Raw genomic sequence first — 26573 nt, forward strand, 5'->3', positions numbered from 1 at the left:
AAGACAATGCTTTTCACTGTGCCTCGGTACACATGACAATAAATTCAATTCCATTCAATTAGAGAGCAACCTTTTCTTATTTTGAAGGTCAGATCATTGTCTCTGTTCCAGAAGCAATTCAACTGGTCAAACTATTGGACGCTAAGCAAAACACAATTAATTTAAACACTGTAGTTAAAATACAACCAAAGAAAGATGCATGTAGAGTAACAGAACTCTATTGGAAAATTTAACAGGACAATCGATACAGTGACTATTACTAAATAACTGTTCCAGTGTGGTAACATCCCATAAACATACCCCTTGGCAAAAAGGCAAATGCAGGGAAATCAATTTGTCTCACAGGTAACCCAGCAGCAGAGAGAGGTTCCTAGCTCTTAGCTGTAACCCAGAGAGAGGGGAAAGATGGATTTCTGTCCTCGGTAACCCAGCAGCAGAGAGACGCCCAGTTTCTAGCTATAACCCAGAGAGGGGAAAGATGGCTTCTACTTCAAGCTCACAACAGCAGCTGCTTAAAGCTTAACCTAAAACCTACAAATAAGCTATGACGTGGAGGTGCCGGTGTTGGACTGGGGTGGATAAAGTTAAAAATCACACAACACCAGGTTATAGTCCAACAGGTTTATTTGGAAGCACTAGCTTTCGGAGCACTGCTCCTTCATCGGGTGGTTGTGGAAGTTAAGATCGTGCTCACAGCATTTATAGCAAAAGGAGTCCCAGTGTCATGGAGATGTGACACAGTAAACAATCTTAGTTAAAACTTTCATCTTTTATAATGGGATATGCTGGTTTCTGTTCTTTGATATGTAAATCCCAGAACTTCATTTAAATTATCTTCTCAAGATAGCTCAGGTTTTTAAACAGTAAATGTGAAGTCTGTCTGTGTGCCAATGCTGTCAGACTGACAAACCCTCTGGTTAGTTTGACAGAGCTTTACATGGAGTCAAGCAGTTTTCAAGCAAAATAAAATGTAATTCTGCAATAACAAATTCACCCCAGAAACTTGTGTGCGTGCGTGTAGGAGCAACAGAGTGAGTGTGCATGTGGGTGTGAGTGCATGTGATAGAGTGTATGTGTGAGATGTGGGTGTGTAAGCTTGATCAGGAGCGTGAGTGAGTGTGATGGGGTATGTGTGAGAGGGTGCGTATGTTGGTGTGAGTGCGGGGGGCGTAATTTAAAGGAAGTTCTGGGATTTACATATCAAAGACCAGAAACCAGCATATCCCATTATAAAAGATGAAAGTTTTAATCTAAGATTGTTTACTGTGTCACATCTCCATGACACTAGGACTTCTTTGGCTATAAATTCTGTGAGCATGATCTTAGCCTCCACCACCACCTCGCGAAGGAGCGGTGCTCCTAAAGCTAGTGCTTCCAAATAAGCCTGTTGGACTGTAACCTGGTGTCGTGTAATTTTTTTAACAAAAAAATGAGAAAGTCTGTTCTATGAGAGCTGGCCACACCCAGCCAGGCTGCTTCGATTGTTCCAACTTTAAAACACCCAAGGCCTCACAAGCTGTTTACTCTCAGGACTTTGGTATTCTGCTTGGCCTACCTTACAGCCTCACTTCAAAAGCAAAACCGGGATGAAATGACCTCTTAAATCCACCTCATCTTCACATATCTGCTGCTTCATGTGAGATAGAATTCACAATTTTTACAACTGTTTGCTAACTTCTCCACTGAGAGCCTGATGTCAGTGATGGGCAAGTTGTTGGAGGGAATCCTGAGGGACAGGATGTACATGTATTTGGAAAGGCAAGGACTGATTAGGGATAATCAACATGGCTTTGTGCGTGGGAAATCATGTCTCAGAAACTTGATTGAGTTCTTTGAAGAAGTAACAAAGAGGATTGATGAGGGCAGAGTGGTAGACATGATCTATATCGACTTCAGTAGGGCGTTTGACAAGGTTCCCCATGGGAGACTTGTTAGCAAGGTTAGATCTTATGGAATATAGGGAGAACTAGCCATTTTGGATTCAGAACTGGCTCAAAGATAGAAGACAGAGACTGGTGGTGGAGGGTTGCTTTTCAGACTGGAGGCCTGTGACCAGTGGAGTGTCACAAGGATCAGTGCCAGGTCCACGACTTTTCGTCATTTATATAAATGATTTGGATGTGAGCTTAAGAGGTATAGTTAGTAAGTTTGAAGATGACACCAAAGTTAGATGTGTAGTGGACAGCGAAGACGGTTACCTCAGATTACAAAGGGATTTTGACCAGATGGGCCAATGGGCTGAGTAGTGGCAGATGGAGTTTAATTCAGATAAATGTGAGGTGCTGCTTTTTGGGAAAGCAAATCTTAGCAGGACTTATACACTAAATGGTATGGTCCTAGGGAGTGTTGCTGAACAAAGAGACCTTGGAGTGCAGGTTCATAGCTCATTGAAAGTGGAGTCGCAGGGAGATAGGATAGTGAAGAAGGTGTCTGGTATGCTTTCCTTTATTGGTCAGAGTATTGAGTACAGGAGTTGGGAGGTCTTGTTGCGGCTGTACAGGACATTGGTAAGACCACTTTTGGGATATTGTGCAATTCTGGTCTCCATTGGAAGGATGTTGTGAATCTTGAAAGGGTTCAGAAAAGATTTACAAGGATGTTGCCAGGGTTTGAGGATTTGAGCTACAGGTAGAGGTTGAATAGGCTGGGGCTGTTTTCCCTGGAGCGTCGGAGGCTGAGGGTGACCTTATTGAGGTTTATAAAATTATGAGGGGCATGGATAGGGTAAATAGACAAGGCCTTTTCTCTGGGTTTGGCGAGTCCAGAACTAGAGGGCATAGGCTTAGGGTGAGAGGGGAAAGGTATAAAGGGACCTAAGGGGCAACCTTTTCACACAGAGGGTGGTGCGTGTTTGGAATGAGGTGCCAGAGGAAGTGGTGGAGGCTGGTACAATTGCAACATTTAAAAGACATCTGGATGGGTATATGAATAGGAAGGGTTTGGAGGGATATGGGCCGGGTGCTGGCAGGTGGGACTAGATTAGGTTAGGGTATCTGGTCACATGGACGAGTTGGACCGATGGGTCTGTTTCTCTGCTGTACACCTCTATCATTCTATGACTCTACGAGGGGCCAGGCTCTGACCCTTAACATTGTCTACCTTTCCTCTCGGCTCACCCACCAGGAGAAATTTATTCTGCCAGCTCGTTTTGACATTTTAACTCCCTCGACAGATCACTCCTTAATCTTGTATATTCTGGGCAAAGCAAATCTAGTTGAGGTAATCTCCCTTTTTGCCATCCAGTCATGTGATGTGAACATGATTGGCAAGGACAGCATTTAGTGTTCAGTGGTGCTAATGCCATTGAATGTCAACGGGTGATGGTCCGATTCTGTCTGTCTTGGTAGAGACGGGCATTGCCTGGCATTTGTGTGGTGCAGCTGTTACATGACACACACCAACTCAAGCCTAGATATTGTCCAGACCTTGTTGCTTTTGAGCAGGGACCGTTTCGGTGCAATCATCGGCAAAAATTCCACTCCTGACCTTATGAGGAAGGGAAGGCCATCGATGAAGCAGCTGAAGATGGTTGGAACTCCTGCAGAGATGTCCTGGAGCTGAGATGACTGACCTCCAACAATCACTGGAGAGTTTGCCATCGATTCCAGTTTCTCCAGGATGCCAGACTTGGTCGAATGATGTCAAGGGCTGTCACTCTCACCTCACTCTCTGGAGTTTGCGCCAAGGCTGCGATCAGGTGTGGAGCTAAGTGGGCCCTGGCACAGAATCCAGGCAGAGTGTTCATGAGCAGGTTATTGCTGAGTGGGTGCTGCTTAGATAGCACTATCGCTGACACCTTCCATCACTTTACTGATGATCGAGAGCAGACTGATGGGGCGGTAATTAGCCGGGTTGGATATCTCCTGCTTTTTTGCATACAGGACATATCTGGGCACCAAAAGCCAGTGTGCTTATCCCTCCACACTTCGCGCCATGTCTGATGAAGAGTCATCCTGATTTGAAACATTAGCTTGCTGTCTCTTCCACAGATGCTGTCTGACCTGCTGTGATCCCCAGCATTTAATTGTTTTCTGTAACTGTACTGGAACAGCTTGGCTTGGGGAGCAGCAACTGTTGGAGGACAAGTCTTCAGGACTATTGCCGGATGCCAGGGATTACCTCAACTAGATTTGCCTTGCTAGGAATATACAAGATTAATGAGTGACTGGTTGAGGGAGCTAAAGTGTTGAAAGAAGCAGGCAGAGACAGTTTCTCCTGGTGGGTGAGCTGAGCAGAAGGATAGACAACACTAAGGTCAGAGTTTGGCCTCTCGGGGAGAGATGTTAGCAAACGCCCTGTAGCCTTTGCAGTGTCTCCAACCATTCCTTGATATCACGTGGAGTGAATCGGATTAGCAGAAGGCTGGCATCTGTGATACGACTGATTACTGAAGGACGTCAAAACAGACCATCAACCCAACGCTTCGGTCTGAAGATCTCTGCGAGAGCTTCAGCCTGACCTTTTCACTGTTGTGCAGAGCCCTTCCATCATTGAGGATGGGCATGTTTGTGGATTCTCCTCCTCCAGTGAGTTGTTTAATGGTCCGCCACTGGATGTGGTCGGACTGCAGAGCTGAGATCTGATCCGTTGATTGTGGGGTCCCTAACTCCTGCCCATTGTTTGGATTGCTCGTGGTCGGAGCTTCAGCACATTGACTGGGTATTTTTTGTGGTGTGCTTGTTGCAGCTCCTGGTGTTCCCTCCTCTAGTCTACATTGAAGAGTGCTACAGGGTCATCGGCAGGAGGTTTCCCTCTCCCTGCTTTGGTTTGAGACTTTACGGGGTCCAGAGTTAACATTGAGGACTCCCAAGCGCAACTAGAGTGGCACGGTGGCTCAGTGGTTAGCGATGCTGCCTCACGGCACCAGGGTCCCGGGTTCGATTCCAGCTGAGGGCAACTGTCTGTGTGGAGTTTGCACGTTCTCCCCATGTCTGCGAGGGTTCTCTCCGGGTGCTCCGGTCTCCTCCTGTGCAGGTTAGGGTGGATTGGCCGTGCTAAATTGCCCCATAATGTTCAGGGGTGTGTAGGTTAGGGGCATTAGTCAGGGGTAAATGTAGGGGAATGGATTTGGGTGGGTTATCCTTCGGAGGATCGCTGTGGACTTGTTGGGCCGAATGGCCTGTTTCCACACAGTGGCCATTCCAACTCTTCCCAACTCTACACAGCACAGTGACCTCTGCTGGGACTGCCCTGCCAGGGGGGGCATGGTAATGAACAAAGACTGCGATGCAGTAAATACTTCAATAACTATTCAAGGATTAGAAGAATTGTTGCTGGAATTAATGGCTTCCTGAAATGAAGGAGACAATGTTATAAAAGAATTAAAAGCAACATGATAAATAACCATCCCTGGGAGGAAGGAGGTGAAGCAACTTAAAAGGGTGGCACAGTGGCTCAGTGGTTAGCACTGCTGCCTCACAGCACCAGGGACCCAGGTTCAATTCCAACCTTGGGCGTCTCTCTGTGTGGAGTTTGCATGTTCTCCCTGTGTTTGTGTGGGTTTCCCCCATCATCAAAAGATGTGCAGGTTAGGTTGGATTGGCCATCTTAAATTGCCCATAGTGTCCTGGGATGTGTGGGTTAGCCAGGGTGATTGGGTGGGATGCTCTTCAGAGGGGCTGAATGGCTTGCTTTTACACTGTTGGGATTCTGTTCTACAAAAAACCTGCTTCCTGGGAGAGAGGAGGTGAGAACTTGCTGCCTTATGATGAGTGCACTTAATGGTAAGGTCCTCGGGGGTGTTGCTGAACGAAGAATCCTTGGAGTGCAGGTTCATAGCTCCTTGAAAGTAGAGACGTAGTTAGATAAGATAGTGAAGAAGGCGTTTGGTATACTTTCCTTTATTGGTCAGAGTATTGAGTACAGGAGTTGGGGGGAGGTCATGTTGCGGCTGTCCAGGACATTGGTTGGGCCACTTTTGAAGTGTTGCGTGCAATTCTGATCTCCTTGCTATCAGAGGGATGTTGTGAAACTTGAAGGGGTTCAGAGGGGATTTGCGGGGATGTTGCCCGGGTTGGAGGATTTGAGCTGTAGGGAGAGGTTGGATGGGCTGGGGCCGTTTTCCCTGGAGCATCAGAGGCTGAGGGATGAACTGGTAGAGGTTTATAGAGTGGTGAGAGACGTGGATGGGATGGATCGACAAGGTCTTTTCCCTAGCTGGGGGAGTCCAGAACGTCAGGGCATAGGATTAAGTTGAGAGGGGAAAAGTACAAAAGAGACCTAAGGGGCAACTTTTTCACACAGAAGGTATGGAATGAGCTGCCAGAGGAAGTGGTGGAGGCTGGTACAATTGCAACATTTAAAGGCATCTGGTTGGGTATATGAATAGGAAGGGTTTGGAGGGATATGGGCCGGGTGCTGGCAGGTGGGACTAGATTGAGTTGGGATATCTGTTCGGCATGGACAGGTTGGACCGAAGGGTCTGTTTCCGTGCTGTACATCTCTATGACTCTATGAATGAGCAATTAAGATTGCCTGAATAAGGAACACCCTGAGGGGAAGGGATTAATGACAGGACCGTCTATGTTTTGAACAGTTAGCACCAAATGTAGCCAGGAACAGGGAAACCCGTCCTGTGAAGGAGGCACATCTATAGTCCTGATGACTTCAAAAGTGTCATCAATATTATGGCAGGGTAGATTAGATTCCCTACAGTGTGGAAACAGGCCCTTCGGCCCAACAAGTCCAAACTGACCCTCCGAAGAGCAACCCACCCAGACCCATTCCCCTGCGCCTAACACCACGGGCAATTTAGCATGGCCAATTCACCTAACTTGCACGTTTTTTAGACTGTGGGAGGAAACCGGCGCAAACCCACACAGACACGGGGAGAATGTGCAAACTCCACACAGACAGTTGCCTGAGGCGGTAATTGAACCCGGGTCTGTGGCTCTGTCAGGCAACAGTGCTAACTACTGTGCCAAAGGATATTTAATAATGTCACATTGGAAAGGTCGCAAGACAGGAAGCCCTGTAAGAATTCAACTTCAGGATTCTTCAGCAGTAGAGCCCTAGAGAACAACTCTGTGCAAAGACTGAACCCCGGACATCCAGAGACTGATGCTGTTGGTTGGAGTTGCAGCCAAATTCCACCATTAATCAGGTAATGGCCGAGTGGACTTGGGAGACTTAACTTGCTTACTTGAGAGATCTCATTATGGCTGCAACGTGAAACAAAGCAAAAATGATCATTTCAGGTTTTGGTTGGCTGATGAGATTTCTGAATAAGTAGCCGAATTAAAAGTAGCCTGTGGTAACTTACACACGACAGCAGATACTCGAGGAAGGTGATGGCGGAGACTGGAATGTGTTTGCCCAGTATGACTCTGGGAGTGTGATTATGCCAGGCTATTGCTTTAGTAGGCTGGGACGTACGGTGGCTCAGTGGTTAGCACTGCTGCCTCACAGCACCAGGGACCTGGGTTCAATCCCAGCCTCGGGTGACTGTCTGTATGGAGTTTTCACGTTCTCCCAGTGTCTATATGGGTTTCCTCCCACAATCCAAAGATGTGCAGGTGAGGGGAAATTGCCCAGAGGCTTCAGGGATGTGTTGGTTAGGTGCATTAGTCAAGAGTAAATATGGAATATTAGGGGAATGGATCTGGGCGGGTTACTCCGAGGAGGGTTGGTGTGGACACGTTGGGCCGAAGGGCCTGTTTCCACACTGTAGGGATTCTACGATACCCTCAAATTTTGGCCCAAGCCCCAGATGTTGGTCAGTGGGGATTTGCAGGGTCAAGTTTATTGCAGTTTCTCTTGCCAGTTGGTCTGTCTAGTTTTGTTGAGCAGTTTGATACAAGTGTTTGACTTGCTTGGCCAGCAGAGGGCAATTAAGAGTCAACCAAACTGCTGTAGGTCCAGACCCATTAAGGGTTATCAGATTTCCTTCCCTGAAGGACATTAGTGGAATCAGGTGGTATTTTAACCATTCTGCAGGGTTGAAGAAGAATCACTGGGCTCGAAACAATAACACCGCCTTCCCTCACAGCTCCCTGCAGCAATGTCTGCTTTTGTTTCAGATCTCCAGCTTCCGCAAATTTTTGTTTATTTTTTTTCCCCTGAGGATGTTCAGTCACAATTGATTCAAGGTCATCACCGAACTTTTTAGTCTAGATCTTATTTTCCTTTAAATTCAAAATCTACTATCGGCCTTTCAGGGGTGTGAACCTGGATTCCCAGAGAAATACCATAGTCCCTGAGTTACTAGTCCAGTGAAAGCCCCATTTCATCACTGCCCTCTCCCTGAGCATGTAACTTAAAGCTGCTTTTATAGTCACAGAAATTAACAGATGGCGGTTTGTCTTAATTCCAAACACCTGAAGTCCAAGTTCCCCTCAAGTGGTGTGGCACGGTGGCTTAGTGGTTAGCACTGCTGCCTCACAGCGCCAGGGACCCGGGTTCAAGTCTCACCTTAGATGACTGTCTGTGTGGAGTTTGCACATTCTCCCCCCCTGTCTGCGTGGGTTTCGTCCCACAGTCCACACAATATGCAGGTTAAAAACAATGACTGCAGATGCCGGAAATCCGATTGTGGAGCGGTGCTGGAAAAGCACAGCAGTTCAGGCAGCATCCGAGGATCAGGAAAATCTGCGTTTTGGGCAAAAGCCCTTCATCAGGAATGATGAAGGGCTTTTGCCCGAAACGTCGATTTTCCTGTTCCTCGGATGCTGCCTGAACTGCTGTGCTTTTCCAGCACCGCTCTACCACACAATGTGCAGGTCAAGTGAATTGGCCATGCTAAATTGCCCATAGTGTTAGGTGTGTTAGTCAGATGTAGTTAGGGGAATGGGTCTGGATGGGATACTCGTTGGAGGGTCGGTGTGGACTTGTTGGGCCGAAGGGCCTGTTTCCCTACTGTAGGGAATCTATTGACAAAATTAGAGAGGAAAGAAATATGCAACAAATCAGAGTTGGATGTTTCCTAAATTTTGACTTTGTTCCCTCGCGTTACAAAAACTCAGCGCAGGTATTTAATTCATTAGGGCCTTTGAGCAAGGAGTCTTCACAATTTGTTAAATATTCGGTGTGCAAATGCCAACATCACAGCAGGCCAATACTTTTAAAAGGGCTGGTGGGATTTAAAAGGGAGGTTGCAGTGATGGTTCCCAGGGCTGGTTGCTGGGGTTGGGGGGTTTGTTCAGTGAAGCTGAGGAGAGGCTTGAGTGGTCTTTCCTGCCTGTTCCAAAGACTGAGAAGTGATCTCATTGAAACTTAGCAAATTCACAAACAGCCTGACGGGTTAAGCATGGGCAGGGGGCAGGGGGCCGGGGGTGGGGGGAGCGGGGGTGATTGAGTTCCCCTCTGACTGGGAATTGAATTGAGTTTATTGTCATGTGTACCGAGGCACAGTGAAAAGCTTTGTCTTGTGAGCAATACAGGCAGATCACAGAGTTAAGTAAATAATAGGGAAACAGCGGCAAAAACAAAACCACAGGTACAGGCGAATGTTGAGAGTTTGTGAGTCCACTCAGTATTCTAACAACAGGAGGGTAGAAACTGTTTCGAAACTAGCTGGTGCGTGTGTTCAGGCTTCTATACCTTCTCCCTGATGGTAGAGGTTGTAGAAAAACATTGCCAGGGTGGGATGGATCTTTGAGAATGCTGGTGGTCTTTCCTTGACAGCCGGCCTGGTAGATGGAGTCTATAGATGGGAGGTTGGCCTTTGTGATTGTCCGGGCCGAGTTCACCACTCTCTGTAACCATTTCTGATCTTGAATGGTCCAGTTGCCATACCAGGTACTGAGACATCCAGACAGAATGTTTTCAAAGACGCACCTATAAAAGTTGGTAAAGGTATTCACCATCATGCCAAATTCCCTCAGCTGAGGAAGAAGAGACATTGTTGGGCCTTTGTAACCAGTGGGTCCATGTGAAGAGTCCAAGAAAGCTTGTTGTGGATGACCACTCCCAGGAGCTTGACACTCTCCACTCGTTCCACCTCTGTACTGTTAATGTGTACGGGGGGCATGAGTAACATCCCGCCGAAAGTCAGTAATGAGTTCCTTGGTTTTGCCGGCATTGAGAGCCAGGTTGTTCTCAGTGCACCATTTTTCCAGGATTTCCACTTCCCGTCTGTAGTCTGTTTTGTCACCATCTGAGATTCGACCGACTGTGGGAAGCTGAGACCTCAGGTCCATAGTCTTGCAATGAGGGAAAACTGGATGGCACGGTGGCTTAGTGGCTAATACTGCTGCCTCAGAGCGCTGGGGACCTGGGTTCGATCCCACCCTCTGGGCGACTGTCTGGGTGGAGTTTGCAGGTTCTCCCTGTGTCTGCGTGCGTTTCCCCTGGGTGCTCCGGTTTCCTCCCAAAGTCCAACGGTGTAAGGTTAGGTGGATGAGAATCATAGGAGCCGCACAGTGTGGCGATCGAGTCCACACTGATACTCTGGAGAGCTTCCCACCCGCAACCCCCCACCCACTCTGTCCCCTAACCCTGCATTTCCCATGGCTAACCCATCTAGCCTGCACATTACTCGACACTATGGGCAATTTAGCATGGGCCAATCCACCTAGGAGAAAGTGAGGACTACAGATGCTGGAGATCAGAGTCGAGAGTGTGGTGCTGGAAAAGCACATCCGAGGAGCAGGAGAATTGACATTCCGGGCCTAAGCCCTTCATCAGGAATGCCTCCAGGACTCTCGGCTCCAATCCACCTAAACTGCTGTGCAAAATTGTTTGTTGCGTCTCAGGATGTGCAGGCTATGTGTAGGAGCTATGATGAATATGGGGTTCTGGGTACAGGGTAGGGGGTTGGGTGGGATGCTCTTCAAGGGTTGGTGCACTATTTGATGGGCTGAACAGCCTGCTTCCACTCTGTAGGGATTCTCCCAAGTTACTTCCCTCAGAGGGATATGGACCAGTGGAGTTTGCAACCCCCAGGAACTGCACACACTCAGCTGTTGAGCACACTCCAGAGGGAGTGGTTGGTTTTTGGAGATTGAGGCAATGATCTATGTTCATTTGTAATCCACGGGCAGCACGGGCTCAGTTCAGCGGAGCCATCTTTTAAGACTGAAGTGCGGGAAAAAAAACTTTGTTAAAAGGGCTGTGAACTTAATCAGTTGTTGAGCATGGAAGCACCATCACTGAATGCTTTTACGTCTGGCACAGGAACAGTCTCAGGGAATCATGGGAGATGGGGAGTGGGCAAGTTAGGAGTGTGATGGAATTAACCCCCCCCCCACCCCTCAACTTGCCTGGGTGGGTGCAGCTCCAACAACACTCAAGAAGTTCGACACCATCCAGGAAAAAGCAGCCCCCGCTTGATTAGCACCACATCCACAAGCATCCACTCCCTCCACCACCAACGCTCAGTAGCAGCAGTGTGTGCTGTCTACAAGATGCACTGGAGAAGTTTACTCTTAGACAGCACCTTCCAAACCTACAACCACTTCCATCTAGAAGGACAAGGGCAACAGATACATGGGGACACCAGCAAGTTCCCCTCCAAGCCACTCACCACTCTGACTTGGAAATAGAAGGCCGTTCCTTCACTGTCGCTGAGTCAAAGTCCTGGAGTACCCTCCCTAAGAGCATTGAGGGGCAACTCACAGCAGGTGGACTGCGGCGGTTCAAAAAGGCAGCTCACCACCACCTTTTGAAGGGGGCAACTAGGGACGGGCAGTAAATGCTGGGCCCAGCTAGCGATGCCCATGAGTCAGCAAAATAAATGATGGTGTAGAAGCCCAATGTTGGCCATACTGATGTTCAGTACCTTGATGGGCTGAATGGTCTTCCATTGCTTCCAACACTTGTGTGTGATACTAGCTAGGTTGAAGGAGCACAGGGCAGGGAGAGGGAGTGTTAAAAATGTACTGCTGAAGATGGAGGCCGTTTGGCACAGTGGGTCTTGTGCTGGCCCAATAACACATCCCTGGGAGGCAATCATGGGTGGCATGGGGGATCAGTGGTTAGCACTGCTGCCTTACAGTGCCAGGGACCTGGGTTCGATTCCAGCCTCAGGCAACAGTCTGTGTGGAGTTTGCACATTTCTGCCCACGTCTGTGTGAGTTTGCTCCAGTTTACTCCTACAATCCAAAGGTGTGCAGGTTTGGGTGGATTGGCCACGCTAAATTGTCCCATACTGTCCAGGGATATGTAGGTTAGGTGCATTAGTCAGGGATAATGTAGAGCGGTAGGGGAATGGGTCAGGGTGGGTTATTCTTCGGAGGGTCAGTGTGGGCTTGTTGGGCCGAATGGCCTGTTTCAACGCTGTAGGGATTCCATGATCAGAAATGTCAAGAAGCTTATTTAATGAAACAAAGCACTGTGTGCCCTGATAACTTGTGGGATGGCGACGCCAGCATGCCAGAAATGAAATGAGTGGCAGAACGAGGCTGGAGAGGCCGAATGGCCTCCGCTCGTTGCTCTCTTCCATCACACGCCAGCGCATGGAGGAAACCGGACTCCATCCAGGAGCGAGAACTACAAGCGGCTCACCTGCAACCCTAACTGGTTGGAATGCCTCCGCCAAACAGCGAATAAATCCTCCCTGCGAAGCTGTGGCAACATTTTAATCGGGAAATGGTTCTTTTCCCAGAACGCAGAGCAGGAGAGAGAGTCAGGAGGTCAGTGCTTTGCAGAGGGATCCGAGCCACATGATTGCTGATAGGATTACCGGGGTTGTTTGACCTGGTTTATTCCGCAATGCGACTTGACACAGAAAGGCAGGGACAATCATGTACATTGTTGCACTGTTTCCCACAGTAACGCATTCCTTTTTCTTTAATCCACACTGAGTAGATCATGGCCCTGCAATAGGATTGACTGCAGACTGCAAGAGGCTCCTCCTTCAGTCTTGAGGGAGTGCCGCACTGTCAGAGGGTCAGTACTGAGGGAGTGCCGCACTGTCAGAGGGCCAGTACTGAGGGAGTGCCGCACTGTCAGAGGGTCAGTACTGAGGGAGTGCCGCACTGTCAGAGGGTCAGTACTGAGGGAGTGCTACACTGTCAGAGGGTCAGTACTGAGGGAGTGCCGCACTGTCAGAGGGTCAGTACTGAGGGAGTGCCGCACTGTCAGAGGGCCAGTACTGAGGGAGTGCTACACTGTCAGAGGGTCAGTACTGAGGGAGTGCCGCATTGTCAGAGGGTCAGTACTGAGGGAGTGCCACACTGTCAGAGGGTCAGTACTGAGGGAGTGCTGCACTGTCAGAGGGTCAGTACTGAGGGAGTGTCACACTGTCAGAGGGTCAGTACTGAGGGAGTGCTGCACTGTCAGAGGGTCAGTACTGAGGGAGTGCCACACTGTCAGAGGGTCAGTTCTGAGGGAGTGCCACACTGTCAGAGAGTCAGTACTGAGGGAGTGCTGCACTGTCAGAGGGTCAGTATTGAGGGAGTGCTTCACTGTCAGAGAGTCAGTCCTGATGGAGGGCCGCGCTGTGAAAAGGTCAGTACTGAGGGAGTGCTGCACTGTCAGAGGGTCAGTGCTGAGAGAGTGCTGCACTGTCAGAGGGTCAGTACCGAGGGAGTGCCAGATTGTGAGAGGGTCAGTACTGAGTGTTGCACTGTCAGACGGTCAGTACTGAGGGAGTCCTGCACTGTCAGAGGGTCAGTCCTGATGGAGAGCCGCACTGTGAAAAGGTCAGTACTGAGGGACTGTTATACTGTCAGAGGGTCAGTACTGAGGGAGTGCTGCACTGTCAGAGGGTCAGAACTGAGAGAGTGCTGCACTGTCAGAGGATCAGTACTGAGGGAGTGCGGCACTGTCAGAGGGTCAGTACTGAGGGAGTGCGGCAGTGTCACAGGGTCAGTACTGAGGGAGTGCGGCACTGTCAGAGGGTTAGTACTGAGGGAATGCCGCGCTGTCAGAGGGTCAGTACTGAGGGAGTGCGGCACTGTCAGAGGGTTAGTACTGAGGGAATGCCGCGCTGTCAGAGGGTCAGTACTGAGGGAGTGCCGCGCTGTCAGAGGGTCAGTACTGAGGGAGTGCCACACTGTCAGAGGGTCAGCACTGAGGGAGTGCCGCACTGTCAGAGGGTCAGTACTGAGGGAGTGCTGCACTGTCAGAGGGTCAGTACTGAGGGAGTGCTGCACTGTCAGAGGGTCAGCACTGAGGGAGTGCTGCACTGTCAGAGGGTCAGTACTAAGGGAGTGCCGCACTGTCAGAGGGTCAGTACTGAGGGAGTGCGGCAGTGTCAGAGGGTCAGGACTGAGGGAGTGCCTCACTGTCAGAGGGTCAGTACTGAGGGAGTCCTGCACTGTCAGAGGGTCAGTACTGAGGGAGTGCTGCACTGTCAGAGGGTCAGTATTGAGGGAGTGCCACACTGTCAGAGGGTCAGTACTGAGGGAGTGCTGCACTGTCAGAGGGTCAGTACTGAGGGAGTGCCGCACTGTCAGAGGGTCAGTATTGAGGGAGTGCCACACTGTCAGAGGGTCAGTACTGAGGGAGTGCTGCACTGTCAGAGGGTCAGTACTGAGGGAGTGCTGCACTGTCAGAGGGTCAGTACTAAGGGAGTGCCGCACTGTCAGAGGGTCAGTACTGAGAGAGTGCGGCAGTGTCACAGGGTCCGGACTGAGGGAGTGCCACACTGTCAGATGGTCAGTACTGAGGGAGTGCTGCACTGTCAGATGGTCAGTACTGAGGGAATGCTGCACTCAGAGGGTCAGTACTGAGGGAGTACCGCACTGTCAGACGGTCAGTACTGAGGGAGTCCTGCACTGTCAGAGGGTCAGTACTGAGGAAGTGCTGCACTGTCAGAGGGTCAGTACTGAGTGAGTGCCACACTGTCAGAGGGTCAGTACTGAGGGAGTCCTGCACTGTCAGAGGGTCAGTACTGAGGAAGTGCTGCACTGTCAGAGGGTCAGTACTGAGGGAGTGCCGCACTGTCAGAGGGTCAGTACTGAGTGAGTGCCACACTGTCAGAGGGTCAGTACTGAGGGAGTGCTGCACTGTCAGAGGGTCAGTACTGAGGGAGTGCTGCACTGTCAGAGGGTCAGTTCTGAGGGGTTATTGCAATTTTTGTGGGCCGTGTGAGGGTGTGCTTTATTTTTCAAGACTGGTCATGTCCCTGCTCTAAACATGACCTATTGCCGATGCTGGGCTTTCTGGCTTGGTTCTGTGCTGTCTCTTTCCTGTGTTTCGGAGGAGCAGTACTGAGTGAGCATTGTCAGTGGTTCCACCCGGCAGTTAACAAAACATACAGTGACAACGCTTCAGTCCAAACCCTCATTATTGGATGTGGGCTTTGTTGTACGTAAATGCATTTGCTGTTACGACAGGGTCTTTGTGTGTCTCATTCTCCAGGATTAGAGATACCGGTCTGGACAGGGAGCTGAATCCCGAGCCTGTGGACCTGTGATGGTGCTGAGCTGCTGATTAATCCATACTGACACCATTCTCCCTTCCATACACTTCACTTCTGGCCAGTTCCAAGGCTTGCATTGCCCCAGCTCAGACCAAGTTAGTCATAATGACAGTCTGCGGGCAGGACAATGAGGCAGGTCTGAATCCAGACCAGCCCTGGACTGGGGGGAGTCTTCAGGCAGTGACACAGCCCATTGTTTCACAACCCTGTCTTCCCCCCAACTAATGAAATGGCACGATCCACCATCAGGACATCCCACCTCCCCACCAATGGAGTACTTTATTGGCCCCCGTTGGTGGCAAATCGTGCACAGCAAGATCCCATTGTGCAGCCCCCGCCGAGTGGATCATCTCTTTTAGATGCCAGATAATTATCTCATGGGGCGCCTTCCTTCAGAGATTTATATCTGCTTGCAACGGAGGGTTGCGATTTGGGGATCTGTTGGAGAGACAGGACCTGTGGCAGAACTGCAGCTCATGGCTGCTTCCTAAAACTTAAACCCCATGGTCCAGGTGCTTTTCGTGGGAGATATGAGCCCACAACCTTCTGACTTGGAGACAAGAATCCTGCTGACTGCACCACAGCCAACTCCTGTTCTCAATTCCATACATCTCCCTTTGTATTATCCCAGAATGCTGCAAACAGACGGAACTTCATTCCATACCTTACCTCAGAGCCATATTTTCCTTTTTTTTTAATACATCATCTGTTTTATTTATTTCAAAATGCCTTTCTTCATTAAATAAAAAACTTTGTATATACACATTGTCACAAACGCAGTTTGGTTCATAGCATCTCAAGGACACAAACATACATTGGAGTTTGACTCTATCCAAACAAACCAAAGACATCTCCTAACATGCAAGACTATATCTCATGCCTTGAGGCACCAGGAGGGTCTGATAACTGAACAGACCCCCATTTACCTTCAGCAGGAAGGCCCCAGATGGTGGTCTTTCCCCACTGCCCTTGGCAGCAGCTGCCCCAAGCTTCAGCGCGTCCCTCAGCACGTAGTCCTGGACCTTGGGATGTGCCAGTCTGCAACATTCGGTCAGGGTCAACTCCTTGCTCTGGAAGGCCGACAGGTTTTGGACAGACCAACAAGCGTCTTTCACCAAAGTGATGGTGCTCCAGGTGCAGTTGGTGTTTGTCTCGGTGTGTGTCCCGGGCAACAGCCCGTAGAACACGAAGTCCCGATATCATCTGCTGTGCCTTGTTCTTTTCCCAGTGACTGTGCCTCCAGAGTGGGGTGAAATGTGCTGGGCACTGCGGCCTGTTCCTGGTGACCATGACTTTCTATATGTGACTAGCAGTGGTGTATTCACTCAGCGATTACAGGCACAGGTTTTTTTCCCTGTCTGTGTGGAACAGCACTGGGGATAGGAGTCAGGACCGATAATTTCACTGCATCACCCCATTCTGTTCCAGCCCACTTGGCTTACTCAGAACTCAGATCAGGTCAGGTCACTTTATTCAGTACAGAGGAGAGGTGGCAATCAGGTCGTGAGGCACTGAACCAGTGAATATGCTTTGATCGCAGTGTATCTGCCCTAGGAGTTTTTCTTTAATGGGGTCAGTGTAGAAAAAGCTTTATTCTGTATCTACCCCCATTCTGTCCCTGCCCTGGGAGTGTTTGACAGGGACAGTATCGAGAGAGCTTTACTTTGTATCTCACCCCGTGCTGTCCCTGGGTGTGTTTAATGGGGACAGTGTAGAGGGAGCTTTACTCTGTATCTGACCCTGTGCTGTCCCTGTCCTGGGAGTGTTTGATGGGGACAGTGTTGAGAGAGCTTTATTCTGTATCTGACCCTGTGTTGTCCCTGCCCTGGGAGTGATTGATGGGGGACAGTGTAGAGAAAGCTTTACTCTGTATCTGACCCCGTGCTATCCCTGTCCTGGGAGTGTTTGATGGGAACAGTGTTAAGAGAGCTTTATTCTGTATCTGACCCCGTGTTGTCCCTGCCCTGGGAGTGGTTGATGGGGCACAGTGTAGAGCAAGCTTTACTCTGTATCTCACCCTGTGCTGTCCCTGTCCTGGGAGTGTTTGATGGGGACAATGTCGAGAAGAGCATTACTCTGTATCTAACCCCATGCTGTCCCTGTCCTGGGAGTGTTTGATGGGGACAGTGTAGAGGGAGCTTTACTCTGTATCTAGCCCCGTGCTGTCCCTGTGCTGAGAATATTTGATGGGGACAGTGTAGAAGGAGCTTTACCCTGTATCTAACCCTCGTGCTGTCCCTGTCCTGGGAGTGTTTGATGGGGACAGTGTAGAGGGAGCTTTACCCTGTATCTAACCCTCGTGCTGTCCCTGTCCTGGGAGTGTTTGATGGGGACAGTGTAGAGGGAGCTTTACCCTGTATCTAACCCCATGCTGTCCCTGTCCTGGGAGTGTTTGATGGGGACAGTGTAGAGGGAGCTTTACTCTGTACCTAACCCTCGTGCTGTCCCTATCCTGAGAATGTTTGATGGGCGACAGAGTAGAGGGAGCTTTCATTTTAATTTAGAAAGTGTAGAGGCAATTTACTTTCAGTTTGAAAGAGTTGAGGGAGCTTTTGCTCTGTATCTAACAAAACCTGTACCTGTCCTGGGAATAGTTGATGGGGACAGTGTAGAGGCAGCTTTAATTTCAGTTTGAAAGAGGAGAGGGAGATTTATTTTCAGGTTAAGAGAGTCGAGGTAGCTTGACCTCCTGTTTTACGTGTGAAGGGAGCTTTACTTTTAATTTAACAGAGTAGATGTAGCTTTACCTTCAGTTTAAGAGTGTGAAGGGAGCTTTACTTTTAATTTAACAGAGTAGAGAGAGCTTTACCTTGAGTTTAAAAGTGTGAAGGGAGCTTTACTTTTTGTTTCAAAGAGTAGAGGGAAGTTGACTCCCTGTCCAACCCAGTGCTTTGTCTCCCCCTGGGAAGGGGTTGGTGGGGACCCGTGTCAAATTTCAAGAGTAGATTTCCATTGAGTGGTGCTGTACAATAACCTGGGAGTGTTTGATTAACTCGACGTCAAAGACCTCGGTTCGGTGACCCCGGGGCGGCTGAGTGTGCTCTATATATAGCAGCAGTGTGCGAGGTATCAGGAGGTACTGTACTCTGTGTGCCCGCGAACAGAGAGCTCCCAAGTGAGTCCGGGCGGAAGGAAAAATCTGCAGCCCGTGGCGTGAAGGATCTAAAACAGGATTGGGCCAGCCCTGAAAAATATTAAAAAAAAACCCTCCCAAGGATGGATCCTCCCGCCTGGGTTTGGAGCTGAGGGGTAGCTGTGGAGGCATGCGTGCGTGCGAGCTAGGATGAGCCAGCTCGGGAAAACCAGGGCTCAGTCAGGTGGACAGAAGAAAGCACGGGTAACTCTGGGTATTTTGTTTTTGGTTGTGGTTGGATTGGCTTCGCAACGATGTGCGGTTTGCTCAGTCCAAAACAAACCTCCCCCCCAAACAAAAAAGAAACTCCTAGCGCTCGTCCTTTGTGACTAAATCTCGTTATTCAGAGTTCACGTCCAGGCTATGGATTGCTGAAGAGTTGATTATCTGATGCATCCTTTTGCAACTCCTGGTCGCTGACTTTCACGGGGTCGGTATTGAGCTGGGGCTCTGGGGAGGGGGTGAGGTTTGGGAATGCCCCTCACTCTAAGAAACAGCGGCTCAGGTGTGAGTATGGGGGGGGGGGGGGGTTGTTGGACATCATTTGCCCTCCCCAGGGTGAATCCTGGCAATGGGGATCTGCCTCACTCTCTGATGCCACTTGGTTGGTCGCTTTCCTCGAGTGCAATGGCAAAACGGTTTTCCAGCGTCTTCAGTTGCAGCTGAGATTCCCAGTTGGAGGGATTGCGAGGTTAACGCTGAACCGCGAGCTGTTTCGGGAATGCTGCCTGGAGAGATGGGGGGGGGGGGGGGGAGGTTTAGATTAGATTCCCGACAGTGTAGAAACAGGCTCTTCGGCCCAACACACCGACCCTCCGAAGAGTCACCCACCCAGACCCATTCCCCCACCCTAGATTTACCCCTGACTAACGCATCTAACACCATGGGCAATTTTTAGCCTGGCCAATTCACCCTAACCTGCACATATTTTGGACTATGGGTGGAAACGGGGAGAAAGTGCAAACTCCATATAGACAGTCGCCCGAGGTGGGAATCGAACCCAGGAGCCATGAGGCAGCAGTGCTAACCACTGAGCCACCCCAAAACTAAACAGCAAAGGTTATGAATCGAATCCTTACGGTGTGGGAACAGACCCTTCAGCCCAACTAGTCCACACTGACCCTCTGAAGAGTAACCCACCCACACCCATTCCCCTCTGACTAATGCAACTAGCACTATGGGTAATTTAACATGGCCAATCCACCCTGACCTGCACATCTTTGGATTGTGGGAGGAAACCAGAGCACCTGGAGGAAACCCATGCAGACACGGGGGAAGTGTGCAAACTCCACACAGACAGTCGCCCAAGGCTGGAATTGAGCCTGGGACCCTGGTGCTGTAAGGCAGCAGTATTAACCACTGAGCCACTGTGCCATGTCCCTGGCCTGAAGGAATAGCCATCTGGAAATAGGTGTTCGAACCACAGGGGAGCTGAGAAGTTCAAATATTTGCTTGACTTCACGTGAGTTTGGTCATTTTGAGTCCCCACTACAGAGGGGACTACATTGTCTGTGAAAACTGGAAACAGAACCTGGCGTACGCATGACTGAAAACGACCAAATTGACATCCGGTTCTGCCTCGGTCACTCACTGATGCCCATTTGGGGGGGAAAGGGACCTGCCGCATCTGCCTGGTCTCTGTCTACGTGCGATTCCCGCTCACCGGATAGTTATGGTGCCGGAGGAGGCTATTCGGCCTACCATGTCTGTACTATTCCCTCGTGACATTCCTGCTCGATCCCCATATTCTCTGCACCCCATTCCTATCCAAGTAACTGTCTGATGCCCCTCTTGAATGCCTCAATTGAACCTGCATCCTGTGGATTTCCAGGTGGTTTTGGCTTGCTCGCGTCACCCTTGTTTTGCTTGCATGTTAAATCTCTGCCCCCTCTTTTCTTCTCTCTTTCATGAACGGGAGTAGCTTCTCCCTATCGACTCCGTGCGGCCGACTCATGGTTTTTGTAAACGACAATCAAATCCCACCCTCAGCCCCCTACTCTCCAAGGGAATCGGTCCCGACTCCCCCAGTCTATCCTCAGAGCAGAAGACTCCAGCTCCACAGCAACACCCGAAGGGCAACGAGGGATGGGCGATACTGAAATGCCCAGCAATGCCCACATCTCGTGAATTGATTTGAAGGGACCTTAGTCAAATGTGATGACTGGGAATGTAAAACTCGAGAATGGCGTTACTGCTGCCAGAATGTGCACCTTGGTGGTTAGCACTGCTGACCGATAGCGGCAGCGGCCCAGGTTCGGTTCCAGCCTTGGGTGACCAGTCTGTGCGGAGTTTGTGTATTCTCCTGGTGTCTGCATGGGTTTCCTCCCACAGTCTGAAAACGTGCAGGTTATAGAGATGTACCGCACAGAAACAGACCTGTTGGTTCAACTCATCCATGCTGACCAGGTATCCTAAATTAATTTTGGCCCATATCCCTCCAAACCCTTCCTATTCATGTACCCATCCAGATGCCTTCATATGTTGCAATTATACCAGCCTCCACCACTTCCTCTGGCAGCTCATTCCATACACGTATCACCCTCTGTGTGAAAAAGTTGCCCCTTAGATCCCTTTCAAATCTTTCCCGTCTCATGTTAAGCCTGTGCCCTCTAGTTCTCGGAGTCTATGTGGATTGGCCATGCTAAATTGTCCACGGGAAATGCAGGGTGCTGGATTGGGTGGGGTGGGGGGGGAGATGCTGTTCGGAGGTTTGGTCTGGGCCGAATGGCCTGCATCCACACTGTAAGGATTCAATGATTGAATTGGCTGGCACCGTTAGATGTGTGTGATTCCTGATGAAGGGCATATGCCCGAAACATCGATTCTCTTGCTGCTCGGATGCTGCCTGATGTGCTGTGCTTTTCCAGCAGCACACCCTCGACTCTGAACCCCAACATCTGCAGTCCTCACTTTCTCACAGTTAGATGTGTGTGTGTGTGTGTGTGTGTGGTTTCAGTACGCATTGTCACGTGGCTGAGAGCTGTGAGTCCTAGCCTTTTTTTGTGGGTTCACTGGTGAACTAGCAAGGGGAAAAGCAGAGTGCGATCTTTTTTGATGGTTATGAGGGTGTAACTTCCTTGGCTACGGAATGACTTGTTTGTTAAGTAAACATGCAGAGGTGAGGTATAGATGGTGGTGTGTTTAGGGCGTTTCCTGCTCAGGTTAGTAGTGCGGCTGCCCGCATTGGTGTCACCAAAATCACACAGTTGCATTTTATGAGCGGCTCGGAATGCTGGCATGGTCTGACAATCCAGAATCCAAACTCAATCCTCCGGAGGTATGAATTTCACTCCGGAAGACGGTGAATTGAGTTAAGATGTCTGGAGTAAAGAGCCAGCCCTATGTAACCAGTGGATTGTTGTTCAAACCCATCTGGTTCACTAATGTCCTTCAGAAATGGCAATTGGTCACTCTTTCCATGTGACTCCAGACCCACAGCAACCTGGTTAACCCCTGGGTGACACGGGATAGCTGATAGATGCTGGCCTCGTCCTTATTCCGTGAATGTTTTAAAATCAAAACACCTTGACTTGTACGGTTCGGTCATTGAAGACTCCACCCCCCCCCCCCAACAATATCTGTCCTATTCACCGATGAAGTTTCCTCCCTATTGAACGTGTCCTGCCTCTGCATGACTATACTGAGACACCTCCCTCCTCCATGCTACACCCCCCCTCCTGACCACTGAGTCGCTTCTCTGCAGTTTTGATGACCCTCCTTCCAACAAACCAATTGTAGTGTTCCCAATTATGAAGGATCCTTTACCTTACCCTTTGACATAATATGGGCATCGCTGGCTGTGCCCATCCCAGTTGCCCTTGAGAAGGTGGTACCGAGTTATCTTCTGGAACCGCTGTGGTTGGTGTGGTGTAGTTCACACTGCGTGGGGAGTCAGTTCCAGAATTTTTACAGTGAGGACACAGTTATGTAGTTCAAAATCCAAGTGATATGTACTGGTAATATTACTCAGGTAGTAATCCCTAGCCCCGGGCTAATGTCCTTGAGGTAGGAAAATCGACGTTTCGGGCAAAAGCCCTTCATCAGGAATGAGGCCTCTATTCCTGATGAAGGGCTTTTGCCCGAAACATTGATTTCCCTGCTCCTTGGATGCTGCCTGACCTGCTGTGCTTTCCCAGCACCACTCTAATCTTGTCTCTAATCTCCAGCATCTGCAGTATCCACCATTGCCTAATGTCCTTGGGGCACTGCTTGGAATCTCACCGTAGTAAGTCGGGTAGTTTGTATTCAAGAAAAAGTCCGGGGCACCAAACTAACGTAATGGTGACTCGTCAGTTGCTGTAAAATGCCAGCAATACATAACTGGCCTTGCCAGCCCCACCCACATCCCAAAATTCACTTTGAAGTCAGGGTAGTGAGTGGTATGGAGGGGGACTTGCCCATGTTGGTGCTCCCATGCTATCCTTTGGGTGGCACGCTGGTTCAGTGGTTAGCACTGCTGCCTCACGGCGCCAGGGACCCGGGTTCGATTCCAGCCTCGGGCGACTGTCTGTGTGGAGTTTGCACGTTCTCCCCTTGTCTGCGCGGGTTTCCCCCGGGGGCTCTGGTTTCCTCCCACCGTCCAAAGATGTGCAGGTACGTCTGGATTGGCCGTGCTAAATTACCCTATAGTGTCCAGGGATGTGCAGAGTAGGCGGGTTAGCCATGGGAAATGTTGGATTACAGGAATGGGGAGGGGTGATGCTCTTCGGAGAGTTGGCGTGGACTCGATGGGCCGAATGGCCTGCTACCGCTCTGCCCTTGTTGACGGGAGAGCTTATGGGCTTGTCAGGTCTGTTCAAGAAACCTTGGCAGGAGTGGGTACTGCAGATCCTGGACATTAGAGTCGAGAGTCTGGTGCTAGAAAAGCACAGCAGGTCAGGCAGCATCCGAGGAGCAGGAAAATTGATGTTTCGGGCAAAAGCTCTCCATTAGGAAAGAAGCCTTTGGTGAGTTGCTGCAGAGCTCCTTGTAGATGCTGCACTCCAGATGTCAGTGGTGGAGGGAGTGAACATTGATGAGGTACCCATCGAGGGCCCTAGATAGTGCCATGCTCCTTCAGTACTGACAGAGCTTCATTCAGCCAGGCAACCTGGGTGCAATCTGAATGCAGATTTCTCCAGCTTCCTCATTTCCCCTCCCCCCCACCTTATCTCAGTCCCAATCCTCAGACTCAACACCGCCTTCTTGACCTGCAATCTTCTTCCCGACCTCTCCGCCCCCACCCCCTCTCCGGCCTATCACCCTCATCTTAACCTCCTTCCACCTATCGCATTCCCAACGCCCTTCCCCCAAGTCCCTCCTCCCTACCTTTTAGATTAGCCTGCTTGGCACACCCTCCTCATTCCTGAAGAAGGGCTTATGCCCGAAACATCGATTCTCCTGCTCCTTTGATGCTGCCTGACCTGCTGTGCTTTTCCAGCAGCACATTTTTCAGCTCTGATCTCCAGCATCTGCAGTCCTCACTTCCTCCTGGGTGCAATCTATGGAGACCTCTACCCCGTAGACCAATCTGGACAGCTCTTCGAAAGAGACGGGAGGGGCTGAAAGGCCTCTTTTTGCCCTGTGCGATTCTCAAGGCTGCCTTTGAAAGCCGCCTCTCCCCGATCGCAACGTGAGGGCAGACTTGCTCTTGTTGACTCCACGTCCCCAGTTGTGCAGTGAGCTGTCTGTCCTCCTCCTCCAGGGCAAGTCCAGTCCTGAAGGGCCATGGGTCAGAGGTAGCACCCATTCTGCCTCAGCATCTCCACCCTTCCCGAAGACGTCGGGTCCAGAATATCTCAACAGCTGGCCCCACTGTTGTGCTGCTCAACTAATGTGGATAAGTGTGAGGTGCTGCATTATGGAGAAGGCAAATCAGAGCAGGACTTATACACTTAATGGTGAGGTCCTAGGGAGTGTTGCTGAACAAAGAGACCTTGGAGTGCAGGTTCATAGCTCCTTGAAAGTGAAGTCGCAGGTAGATAGATAGTGAAGAAGGCATTTGGTATGCTTTCCTTTATTGGTCAGAGTATTGAGTACAGGAGTTGGGAGGTCATGTTGCGGCTGTACAGGATATTGGTGAGGCCACTGTTGGAATATTACATGCAATTCTGGTCTCCCTGCTATTGGAAAGATGTTGTGAAACTTGAAAGGGTTCAGAAAAGATTTGCAAGGATGTTGCCAGGGTTGGAGGATTTGAGCTACAGGGAGAGGCTGAATAGGTTGGGGCTGTTTTCCCTGGAGCGGCAGAGGCTGAGGGGTGACCTTATAGAGGTGTATAAAATATGAGGGGCATAGATAAGGTCAATGGACAAGATCTCTTCTTTGGGGCAGTCCAGAACTAGAAGGCATAGTTTTAAGGTGATGGGGGAAGAATTTAGAAGGGACCTAAGGAGCAACCTTTTCTCTCAGAGGGTGATGCGTGTATGGAATGAGCTGCCAGAGGAAGTGGTGGATGTTGGTACAATTACAACATTTAAAAGGCATCTGAATGGGTACGTGAATAGGAAGGGTTTGGCGGGAGATGGACCAAGTGCTGGAAAATGGGACTAGATTAATTTGGGATATCTGGTTGGCATGGACGAGTTGGATCGAAGGGTCTGTTTCTGTGCTGTACATCTCTGTGACTCCAGGGAAATGATCATCACCAACTTACAGAGGAGTAGCTACTTCAGACCGTTGGCCAGGTTGTGGGTCGAATTTGCGCACGCTGAAGAGTGTCTTGCAGAAAGAGAGAGGGACAGAGAGATGGAAACACAGAGCACAGTTCGAGGCCCTTCAACCCATCTTGTCGGTGCTGGCTGATACCACACAGTGCAGCAGAGGCTGGAAACAGAAATGGAGCAGCGGTTCAGAGCAGGATTGGGTCCAAAGACATAGCACTGGGAGAGGGGGCAGGGGGGAGGTGGCTGAAGAAGGAGGTGGACGTAGCATGGCGTGGGAGCATGGATTCCCACAGTATACGATTGTGAGGAATCGGCGCTGTATTTGGTCAATTCAAAAAGAACATGGTTGAGCTCTCCCTCAATCCTCTGTTGCACAATTTCCTCCCATTCCCCCCCCCCCAAACCCCCAATTATCTCTCGATTATTTAATTTGACTACTTAATACTGTAAAAATGGAGCATCCATTGCTGTCTGGAATAAAGAATTCTACATGCCACTAAGATATCGGCTGAGTGGGGCTTGTCCACTCGGACTGCTTTTCTTTGCTTTTTTTTCTTTTTACTTACTGCTTGTCTTGAGTATGGACAGCATCAGCGTTGGCGAGGAACCCCTGCATGGACTGGAGTAGGCCCACCGCAGACTGGAATTGAGTAGTCCCAGCATGGACTTGAGCAGGCCTAATATAGACTCGATTAGGGCTAGTGCGCACTCGAGTAGGCCTCGCCCAGAATCGAGTAGACCTAGGGCAGACTCAAGTGGACCCAGCCCGGACTCGAGCAGGCCCAGCACGGACTTGAGTAGTCCCAGCATGGATTTGAGTAGGTCCAGCCCGGAATCGAGTAGGCCCCTACTTCCTTCTCCAGGACGGGCATGAGAACTGGCATCTGAATCGGTGGCTGCTACATTGATGGAAGCTGAGTGGTGCCGGAAGATTGCTGACTTCATTGCTTGGGTCCAGTTGGTGAATAGTTGGTGAAAGGCAACACGGCAACATCGATGGAAGCGGGTCCAGCGGCAAGGGATGTGACTCTGACATTGGTCCTGTTCCCTGGATGCTGCCTGACCTGCTGCGCTTTTCCAGCAACACATTTTCAGCTCTGATCTCCAGCATCTGCAGACCTCACTTTCTCCTCAGAGTTTTACATTTAGTCCACTATAGACTGGGACATGTTTCGGACAGGGGAGATCATGAATCCTGCTTGTAGGATGACAATGATATCTGAATGGGAATGAATGCAGACTTGTTTAAGCAAGATGGTAAGTTGACGAGCAATCCAGACAGCCAGACTGATGCTCTGGGCACAGGGTGTTCAATTAGTGATTAACTGGAATCTGAGTGGGTCAGATATTAATCATTATCAAAGACACTGTTTCATCTGCTGACATGCAGCGGTCTAGGAGGAAGTCATTCGGCCCATCAAGTCCACACCAACCATCTGAAGAGCATCCCACCCATCCTGCTACCCTGTAACCCTGCATTTCCCATGGCCAA

General features: G+C 50.0%; 1 protein-coding gene across 3 annotated transcripts in view; it reads left to right on the top strand.

Moving 5' to 3' along the window:
- Positions 1-26573, top strand: part of LOC122541250 (ral guanine nucleotide dissociation stimulator-like) — a 217338-nt gene that overhangs the window by 29633 nt on the left and 161132 nt on the right. Inside the window, exon 1 of one of the 3 annotated variants that reach the window (XM_087979490.1) lies at positions 18366-18641. The exons of the other annotated variants lie outside the window; for them this stretch is intronic. Within the exon in view, the coding sequence (XP_087835616.1) occupies positions 18588-18641 (54 nt within the window). The 5' untranslated portion in view covers positions 18366-18587. Of the gene's footprint in view, positions 1-18365; positions 18642-26573 lie in introns of those variants that run through there. 3 annotated transcript variants of the gene reach the window in all.

Source organism: Chiloscyllium plagiosum, unplaced genomic scaffold (assembly GCF_037043375.1).
Source record: "Chiloscyllium plagiosum isolate Xiang-an unplaced genomic scaffold, Cpla_swu_hap1 HiC_scaffold_35, whole genome shotgun sequence".
In the NCBI taxonomy this organism is placed as follows: Eukaryota; Metazoa; Chordata; class Chondrichthyes; order Orectolobiformes; family Hemiscylliidae; genus Chiloscyllium; species Chiloscyllium plagiosum.